Raw genomic sequence first — 9,676 nt, 5'->3', positions numbered from 1 at the left:
CAACATGCCTCGCCAAATGCGTCAATACAGTATTACTGCCTTTGCTTCTAACTTAAGTAAATATTTAAATAACAAGCTTTCAGATATGCACAAGGAGTTTAAAGAGTGACAGGTAATAATGCAGTCAACTGCTTCACTGCTGTGCACATATCGATACGAGACGCGCATACAGTTTAATTGGCTTGTTGCCTATTAGCAGTGCAGTCCAAATCGCCAATGTAGCATAAACTAATGCAAGTGAATTGACTAAATTTTGTAACAAAGTCCCAATATTTCATTTCTGTTTTATCTTTAACAATGTTTGTTTTACCTGCTACATGTCTTATGTCTATTTCTAGCCTTATTTGTCTTAAAGCACAGATCAAATCTGGCAACCATAAATTTATGAAGAATTTAATACAATGTAAAAAAAGATGTCTATTCTATTCTAACCTAATCCTAGATTATGGCAGGCTACTGTATATGTAATATGTAAAATAATTGTTAACTGTTTTTGAGTGCAATCAGAAAAGCCCAGTGTGTTTAATGTCTTTTACTTTTAATTCCAATCTTCTAAAATTGTTTTTTGAGTGCAGTAAGAAACATATTTTCAATTATATGTTTTACCTTAAGATTTTCTGTTAAAATGAAGCCATTAATGATGTTTTGAGTGGTCCCCTTTATTTTGAAAAGTATCAGAATACATATTGATATACTTTTTGATACCGGTACCAAAGTATTGGTACTTATATTCAAACCTAACTATGTAGTCGCTTACGTCCCCGAATGTAAACTATGTAGTGACGTAGCAAATGGTGTCCAAATTCGTATGGAAGATTACAAAGCTCTACCCCTTATTGCTTTCTTTCGAGTAGTGGGTGAGGGCTAGTCATAGTGAGTGAGGGTGAACATCGGGATTGAATTTAAATCACAACACACGGTTTTACAAGGCTTGTAAAATATTTAGCACAATAACAATATTGCTAGTACTTGGTTAATATGCAGGTCATGACATGTAAATGGACTATTGTTAGCGGTTTTAGGATGTTTTTTTAGAGGGTTATATGGGAGCAATAGATGACTCCTATAGCCACTCATACTTGTAATATTTTAAAAATTAAAATGCTTTAAAAAAAAGAAAGACATGCATTTTTGACTTACATATCTAGATATTTTTAAATGATGGGCAAAATAAAAAAAAACGCGCAGTTCCTTTTTTTTTTAGAAACTTATTTGACTTTAGCTCTTGACTTCTTCTGTTTGTTTGAGATTGTCAATACTGCCACTATTGGTGTAAAAGTGCATTATAACTAGTACCGTTGCGGGCCACAGCTGGGAAAGTCATGGACCAACAATATAGTTAAGAAACACTGATACAGAGAATCTTTGACAAGTGTAAGTGTAAATGTTTTCTGAAATGTTTCTGGCAGTATTTAATTTACAAACCATTGTCTTTCGTTTTTTTATCCCAGAGACATTTTTTCCGAAATATCGGCTCCATCCTGGCTTACGCGTTTGTGGGAACCGTTATATCCTGCTTTATTATCGGGTAAGTCTGCTTTGAAATATTCGTGATGAGTGGAAGGTTTTTATGACTTTGCATCTGTCTGTTGATTTAGGCTCATCATGTATGGCTTTGTGTCCTTCATGAAAATGGTGGGCCAGCTGGGGGGAGATTTTTACTTCACAGACTGTCTTTTTTTCGGAGCTATTGTTTCGGCAACAGACCCAGGTACAACGCTACTATTGAAAACTTTGTTTTTCACCGTTTCTGCACTAAATGTCTAATACAAACTGTGTTCCAGTGACAGTCCTGGCCATTTTCAACGAGCTGAAAGTAGACGTGGACCTGTACGCTTTACTTTTTGGAGAGAGCGTACTTAATGATGCCGTCGCTATCGTCCTCTCATCGTAAGTTTTCCCTTACTAACACCCACGCTAATGCACCCCGGAATTTGACACGCACACAGCCCGCCGCTAACTCCACAACTTCCACTCGTCTTACTAACATAAGTCCCTGTCATTCCACTGCTGGCCATCCGTTCTTCCATCTGCTCATCAACTCCTTCTACGTACGTATGTATGCAGTGTCCTTCTCCGCTTGGAGAAGCAGAGTAGACGGGTTAGAATTGTGCGACCCACTGAGGGCGTGAACCAGACACTAATACCTCGGTGGGTGGTTGGGGCCATGTGTGTGATTGTGGTGACTTTCTGAGTATATTCGCACAACAGGTGCAAACAAATATTTCATTTGCAGCCGGATCCACCTTTTTATAATAGTGTTTATTCCACCTTAGCTCCATTGTGGCCTACCAGCCTGCCGGGGACAACAGCCACAGCTTTGAAGCCATGGCCTTGCTCAAGTCGTTTGGCATATTCCTGGGCGTCTTTAGTGGATCGTTTGCTCTTGGAGTGGTCACCGGAGTGGTGACTGCGCTCATATCCTTGCACCTGCATGGCAGGGGTGACTTATGACAGCTGGCTTCATGAGGCTTTATGATATTGCTCTGGAGCGTTAAAGTCTCTGATAGTGTTACTGTACTGCTGGTTTATTCATTGTCTCTGCAACAGAGGTTCTGCTTTCATTGGCCTGCCATATTTTTAATACAGTAGTTTTATACAGATGCACTCAAAATCATTACATTTATTGCAACATTTACAAACGTTCACTTTCAACAAGTAGCAAGTCAAATTTATCAGTGTACAATATTTACATTTGTAAATGTTGCAAATATTAAAATTTTTTCCAAGAATTACAATATTGTGCAAAATGTATTTAATTTAAGGAGTTCAATTAAGGCAAACAGACCAGTTGAAGGCTTTTTTTTTTATAAAGCACTAACGTATTAGAAACACATTTTATGAGATTCTGAATTGGGGTGTTTTTATTAGGTTATCAATTCACGAAATTACTAAGAAATTCCGAAATATATTCTTGAAATGTTTCACTTTTGAGTGTAGTGAACCCAAAGAACATACGTTTTTTTAATTGAGCTAAATGAAGCATTTGAAAATATTTTTATATATTGAGAAGTGCTTGAATATATTTTTTACAAAGTTTTGAAAATACACGTAATAATTTATATATAACAAAGTATTTTATTTATTGTGTATTCATATTATTTTGTTTATTTCTATTATTACATAGTCTTATATTTAATTACACTACTACTGGTAATTATAATGCTAACAATGCTAATTTTAGATTAAATTTTTGTAAAATATAATTGTCGTTTTTTGGAGTTGATACTGGGGAAAAATGGCACATAATCTTGTAAAATCCCATTTGCACAAAGAAATTCTGCCTCTAACTGAAACTTCCAACCACATTTTCGCTGTTAGAGTAGAAGCACCTTTTTGAGATACTGAATTGTTTTTATTAGGTTGTTAACTGTAATTCACAAAATTACTAAGAAGTTCAGAAATATGTTCTTGAGATATTTTACTCTTGCGCATAAAGAACATACAGATTTTTAAAATTCCATCCATCCATCTTCTTCTGCTGGGTCGCGGGGGCAGCAACCTAAGCAGGAAAGCCCAGACTTCCCTCTCCCCAGCCACTTAGTCCAGATCCTCCCGGGGGAACCCAAGGCGTTCCCAGGCCAGCCGGGAGAGATAGTCTTCCCAGCGTGTCCTGGGTCTTCCCTGTGGCCTCCTACCGGTCAGAAATGCCCGAAACACCCCCCAGTCGTTCGGGTACAATCCTGACCAGATGCCCGAACCATCTCATCTGGCTCCTCTCGATGTGGAGGAGCAGCGGCTTTACTTTGAGCTCCTCCCGGATGACAGCGCTTCTCACCCTATCTCGAAAGGAGAGCCCCGCCACCCGGCGGAGGAAGGTAATTTCGGCCGCCTGTACCCGTGATCTTGTCCTTTCAGTCATAACCCAAAGCTCAAGACCATAGGTGAGGATGGGAACGTACAAACCCCGTTTCCATATGAGTTGGGAAAGTGTGTTAGATGTAAATATACAGTAAACGGAATACAATGATTTGCAAATAATTTTCAACCCATATTTAGTTGAATATGCTACAAAGACAACATACCGTATTTCCTTGAATAGCCGCTAGGGCGCTAATTAATTTAAAACCTCTTCTCACTCCTGCGCCTATTCAAGGCATGCGGTAATAGTAAGCAGGCGCTAATAACTTTAAAACCTCTTCTCACCCCTGCGCTTACCAATGGCCTGCAGTAAAAAATTGAGTGTGATGTGAGGATACCATCACGAAGAGCACATTTAATAAAAAAAAAAAACTTTATTATGGTTAATATTTTCAGCAATGAAGTCTTGGAACACCCTACAATTGACGCATGCATTTCGCTGCTTCTATCGTCACACGGGAAGTCATACTGGGTGATACAAGTTACACTGAAGGTTGTGATATAAACAAGTTTAACACTCTTACTAATATGTGCCACACTGTGAACCCACACCAAACAAGAATGACAAACACATTTCTGGAGAACATTGGCTCTGTAACATATTATTAACGCAACATAACAATTACCCAGAATACAATGCATCCATGACTCTTACTGCTTATATTATACATCCCAGCGCCCCCAACCACGCCCACCTCAACCGACGCACGGAGGGGGGTTGGGGGGCCGGGGTTTGGTGCTAGCGGGGACGGCGAGGCGCAGTGGGAGAGTGGCCGTGCGCAACCCGAGGGTCCCTGGTTCAATCCCCACCTAGTACCAACCTCGTCAAGTCCGTTGTGTCCTAAGCAGGACACTTCACCCTTGCTCCTGAAGGGTGCTGGTTAGCGCCTTGCATGGCAGCTCCCTCCATCAGTGTGTGAATGTGTGTGTGAATGGGTAAATGTGGAAGTAGTGTCATAGTACTTTGAGTACCTTGAAGGTAGAAAAGCGCTATACAAGTACAACCCATTTATCATTGTATTTGATTTATTTTATCATTCAATTGAATATGGGTTGAAAAGGATTCGCAAATCATTGTATTCCTTTTATATTTACATCCAACACAATTTCCCAACTCATATGGAAACGGGGTTTGTAGATCGACTGTTAAATTGAGAGCTTTGCCTTCCGGCTTAGCTCCTTCTTCACCACAACGGATCGATACAGCGTCCGCATTACTGAAGACGCCGCACCGATCCGCCTGTCGATCTCACAATCCACTCTTCCCTCACTCGTGAACAAGACTCAGAGGTACTTTAACTCCTCCACTTGGGGCAAGATCTCTTCCCCAACCCGGAGATGGCACTCCACCCTTTTCCGGGCGAGAACAACGGACTTGGACTTGGAGGTGCTGATTCCCTTCCCAGTCGCTTCACACTCTGCTGCAAACCGATCCAGTGAGATCTTAAGATCTTGGCCAGATGAAGCCATCAGGACAACATTATCTGCAAAAAGCAAATACCTAACCCTGCATCCACCAAACCAGATTCCCTCAACACCCTGACTGCGCCTTGAAATTCTGTCCATAAAAGTTATGAACAGAATCGGGACAAAGGGCAGCCATGGCGGAGTCCAACACTCACTGGAAACGGGTCCGACTTACTGCCAACAATGCGGACCAAGCTCTGACACTGATCATGCAGGGAGCGGACCACTACAATCAGACAGTCCATTACCCCATATTCTCTGAGCACTCCGCACAGGACTTCCTGAGGGACACAGTCGAATGCCTTCTCCAAGTTGACAAAGCACATGTAGACTTGTTGGGCAAAGTCCCATGAACCATCAAGAACACTGTCGAGAGTATAGAGCTGGTCCACAGTTCCACGATTGGGACGAAAACCACACTGTTCCTCCTGAATCCGAGGTTCGGCTATCTGGCGTATTCTCCGCTCCAGTACACCTGAATAGACCTTACCGGGAAGGCTGAGGAGTGTGATCCCACGATAGTTGGAACACACCCTCCGGTTCCCCTTCTTAAAGAGGGGAAACACCACCCAGGTCTGCCAATCCAGAGGCACCGCCCCCAATGTCTACGTGATGTTGCAGAGTCTTGTCAACCAAGACAGCCCCACAGCATCCAGAGCCTTAAGGAACTTCAGGCGGATCTCATCCACACCCAGGGCCTTGCCACCGAGGAGCTTCTTAACTACCTCGGCAACCTCATCCCCAGAAATAGGAGAGCCCATCACAGATTCCCCAGGCACTGCTTCCTCATAGGAAGACGTGTTGATAGGATTGAGGAGGTCTTGGAAGTATTCCCTCAACTGACCCACAACATTCGCAGTAGAGGTCAGCAGAACACCATGCCTACCATACACGGTGTTGACATTGCACTGCTTCCCCTTCCTGAGGCGGTGGATGGTGGTCCAGAATCGCCTCTAAGCCGTGTGTAAGTCATTTTCCATGGTTTACCCAAACTCTTCCCATGTCCGAGTTTTTGCCTCCGCGACTGCTGACGCCGCACACCACTCTGACTGTCGGTACCTGTCTGCTGCCTCCGGAGACCTATAAGCCAAAAGAGCCCGTTAGGACTCTTTCTTGACGGCATCCCTAGGATTACCGCCACGACAGGCACCAACCACCTTGCGGCCACAGCTCCAATCGGAAAAATAAATGAAGCTTTCAAAAATATTCAAATTTATTGAGAAGCTCTCTTACATGTATTTTTTTATATTTTAAAAACATACGTAATGAAAAAATAGTATATTCAAGTATTGTATTATTTATTGTTTTATTGTGTTCGCACAAAGAAATTCTGATTCTAACTGAAACTTTCAGCCTATTTGCTGTTAAGTTTTACAAAGCACAAAATGGAAGAGTTCTGCCCCCTACTGAGTCGTGTGTGTTTTTTTATGAAAAAAAAAGTACTTTGTCAGTTTTTTCTCTTTAACTTTCCGTCACGTGACGAAGTTCACCAAGCTGAGGGACTTTCCCTTGCTGGAGACGGCGCTTTTTTTCCTCATGTCCTGGAGCACCTTCCTGTTGGCTGAGGCGTGCGGCTTTACCGGTGACGTATTTGCGTCATATTATGTTGATTTAGCGTAAACTCTCTGGCAATGCTGTGAATATGTGATGAACGCAGGCGTTGTTGCTGTGCTGTTTTGCGGGATGACCCAGGCACACTACACCTACAACAATCTCTCTCGGGACTCACAGGATCGAACAAAACAGGTGAGTCTCCCCTCTCTGGCATTACATGTATATTCAAAAAGACTCAAAGGTACATCAACAAAGCTGTTAATACTTACAAAACATGTTATTTATTATTATTTTCATTTGTAGTGCATTTGCAAACATTTAAAAACGTACATGATGGGGTGTTTTGTGTGAAAGTTTAAAGAAAACTTTTTTTTTTTAGAATGAGACTGTTGCATAACAACATGTGGACTTGTGTAAATACTGAATGCTCCTGCTTGTTATTGTCTGCTTCATCAACATCACAGTTGTTTGAGCTGCTGAACTTTCTGGCGGAAAACTTCATCTTCTCCTACATGGGCCTGACGCTCTTCTCTTTCCAGTCACACGTCTTCAACCCTCTGTTTATCATCGGCGCGTTTGTATCCTCCATGAGCAACTACATCACCTGCGATTCATTCCCATTAATATATTATTTGACTTTTAGGGGAACTGCACTTTTTTGACATTTTGCATATTATTCAAAATTCTAATGTGAAACAAGCACACATATATTTTCATTTTTTTAAGCATTCTAACTTGTAACTAAACAGTAGCAAAAGTCAGCTAACAATGGCGTTAATGTGATTTGCTCTATTCGGCCTATAGAGCGCTCTAAACAAACCATCCTAAAACCTCCATACAAATTTGTGATGTAGTAACAAGCACATTCATGATACCATTTTTTGGTCATTTAAGGCAGTGGTCCCCAACCGGGCTGCAGAATATTTTTTTATAAATGTTTTTATTTTTTATTTTATTTTATTTTTTAATTAAATCAACATAAAAAAACACAAGGTTCTCTTACAATTAGTGCACCAACCCAAAAAACCTTCCTTTTTCATGACAAAAAAATAAATACAATTCAAAACCGGTATGTTCTTGACTTGCATGATTGGGAAAGATAGGCAAAATTCCCCCCCAAAAGTGCAGTTCCCCTTTAATGCAATACAATTTGGGTCATTACTTTAAAATACCAGTAGAGTGGAAAAACGACTTGTCTCTATATTAAAGATATTATCATATATGTCGTATTTATGACATCTAAAGACGTCCAAGGTTTGCGAGTAAATATATATATGATCACAATACTATCAATCTCACCGAGATTCTCGAGAAGTTTTGAGGGATAATGAGGAAGCCAGACACGTCATCACGTGACATTGAGGTAGGAACCCCGGATCCCTTACTACCAACAATGCAAATCGTGCAGTCTTTGTGAGAGCCAACAACGATTACCTCGGGAAAAATTTTGACCCAAAATCTTCTATTGTTGATATGGAAGATGAGCTACAAGTTTTAGAAGCTTTGCTAAATACATCCAGCGTTAGTGAAACACTGAGCATCATGTATCAGTATTGCTAAGTGCTAAACAAAAAATACAAACTACAAACATGATGAAACAATCACTTACTACTACTCATTAATGTCTGCTCCTAATATGATGACGATTGATATGATGTCCATATCTTCCCGTTTGGATGAAGCATTAATCTTGATCCACAAAGAAAAGTCCCTGCAGATCTATAATCTAGAATAACTTTGACGAGCCGAGACGCGATGATGCGGGAGCAGCAGGATATTGCACACAGCAAAGGCAGCAGAGGGCTCCTTAGCTGTTGGTATCATTGCGCCGCTAAACAGTAGTTTTTCTGCATTAGCGCTTATAATAACAACATTGCTCATTTGTGATTAATATTCAGGTCACAATATGTTTATAGAGTATTTTTAGAGGGTTTTGTGAGCAAAATAGAGAGCCACCATTAACTACATTGTTAACAGACTTTTTATGTATTTATTTACGACATAGAATGCATAAAAAAAGAAAAACCTATGTGTTAATTTCTTATATAAAGATTGTGAATGATAGACAGCACGTTTTCCCAAGTGATTGCTTATTTCCGTTATGACTGATCTGATACTTTGGTCAGAGTGCAGAAGGGTTGCCAATGTTTAAACGGTGATTCACATACTTTGCAGATCGTAAACACGATTGGATATGGTTTAATGGATACAATGAAACACAATTAAGCATTTAAAGTCAACTTGTTTTTCCTTCTAATGGTACTTAAAGTCAACACACTGACTTTAAGTTCACACATTATCAGGTGTTTCTCTACCCTTACTTCCTTGTGCATTTCCTGTACACATTTTCCTTTGACTTAATGACTGTAGATGGCGGTGTTTTTTGGCAGGGCGGCAAACATCTACCCATTGTCTTTCCTGCTCAACCTGGGCCGCAAGAACAAAATTGGCTCCAACTTCCAGCACGTGATGATGTTTGCAGGTAATAATAAACTCGGAGTGGCTATATTTGTGCACCTTTATAATGGAAAACTGATAAAATGTTGAAAAATATCACTGCGATGTCAACATAAGGAGGGGAAAACGTCCTGGATTCACACCAAAAAATAAATTATTTGAGCTAACTGACATTGATTACAGTAGAACCTCCAAAATTTGGGTTTCAAAACTGTCTTGCGTGATGCCACATAGATTATGTTTACACTGCAGGCCAAAGTTACCCAAATTGGATTCCAGGCCCCAATGTGGCCTCGACGTCAATTGCGTGCGCAGTTCGATAAAGTTGAGTGGGGGG

The 9,676-nt window shown here is 40.6% G+C and overlaps 1 protein-coding gene across 1 annotated transcript in view; it reads left to right on the top strand.

Moving 5' to 3' along the window:
* LOC133551702 (sodium/hydrogen exchanger 6-like) overlaps positions 1-9,676 on the top strand; it is a 28,202-nt gene that overhangs the window by 6,649 nt on the left and 11,877 nt on the right. Inside the window, exons 4-11 of the mRNA XM_061898687.1 lie at positions 1,452-1,528; positions 1,599-1,711; positions 1,785-1,890; positions 2,277-2,418; positions 6,805-6,910; positions 6,986-7,074; positions 7,347-7,460; positions 9,253-9,364. Coding sequence (XP_061754671.1) covers positions 1,452-1,528; positions 1,599-1,711; positions 1,785-1,890; positions 2,277-2,418; positions 6,805-6,910; positions 6,986-7,074; positions 7,347-7,460; positions 9,253-9,364 — 859 coding nt within the window. The remainder of the gene's footprint in view (positions 1-1,451; positions 1,529-1,598; positions 1,712-1,784; positions 1,891-2,276; positions 2,419-6,804; positions 6,911-6,985; positions 7,075-7,346; positions 7,461-9,252; positions 9,365-9,676) is intronic.

Source organism: Nerophis ophidion, linkage group LG04, assembly GCF_033978795.1.
Source record: "Nerophis ophidion isolate RoL-2023_Sa linkage group LG04, RoL_Noph_v1.0, whole genome shotgun sequence".
Taxonomy (NCBI): Eukaryota; Metazoa; Chordata; class Actinopteri; order Syngnathiformes; family Syngnathidae; genus Nerophis; species Nerophis ophidion.
The sequence above is the reverse complement of the archived record's forward strand: the minus strand, read 5'-3'. Positions and strand labels throughout refer to the sequence as shown.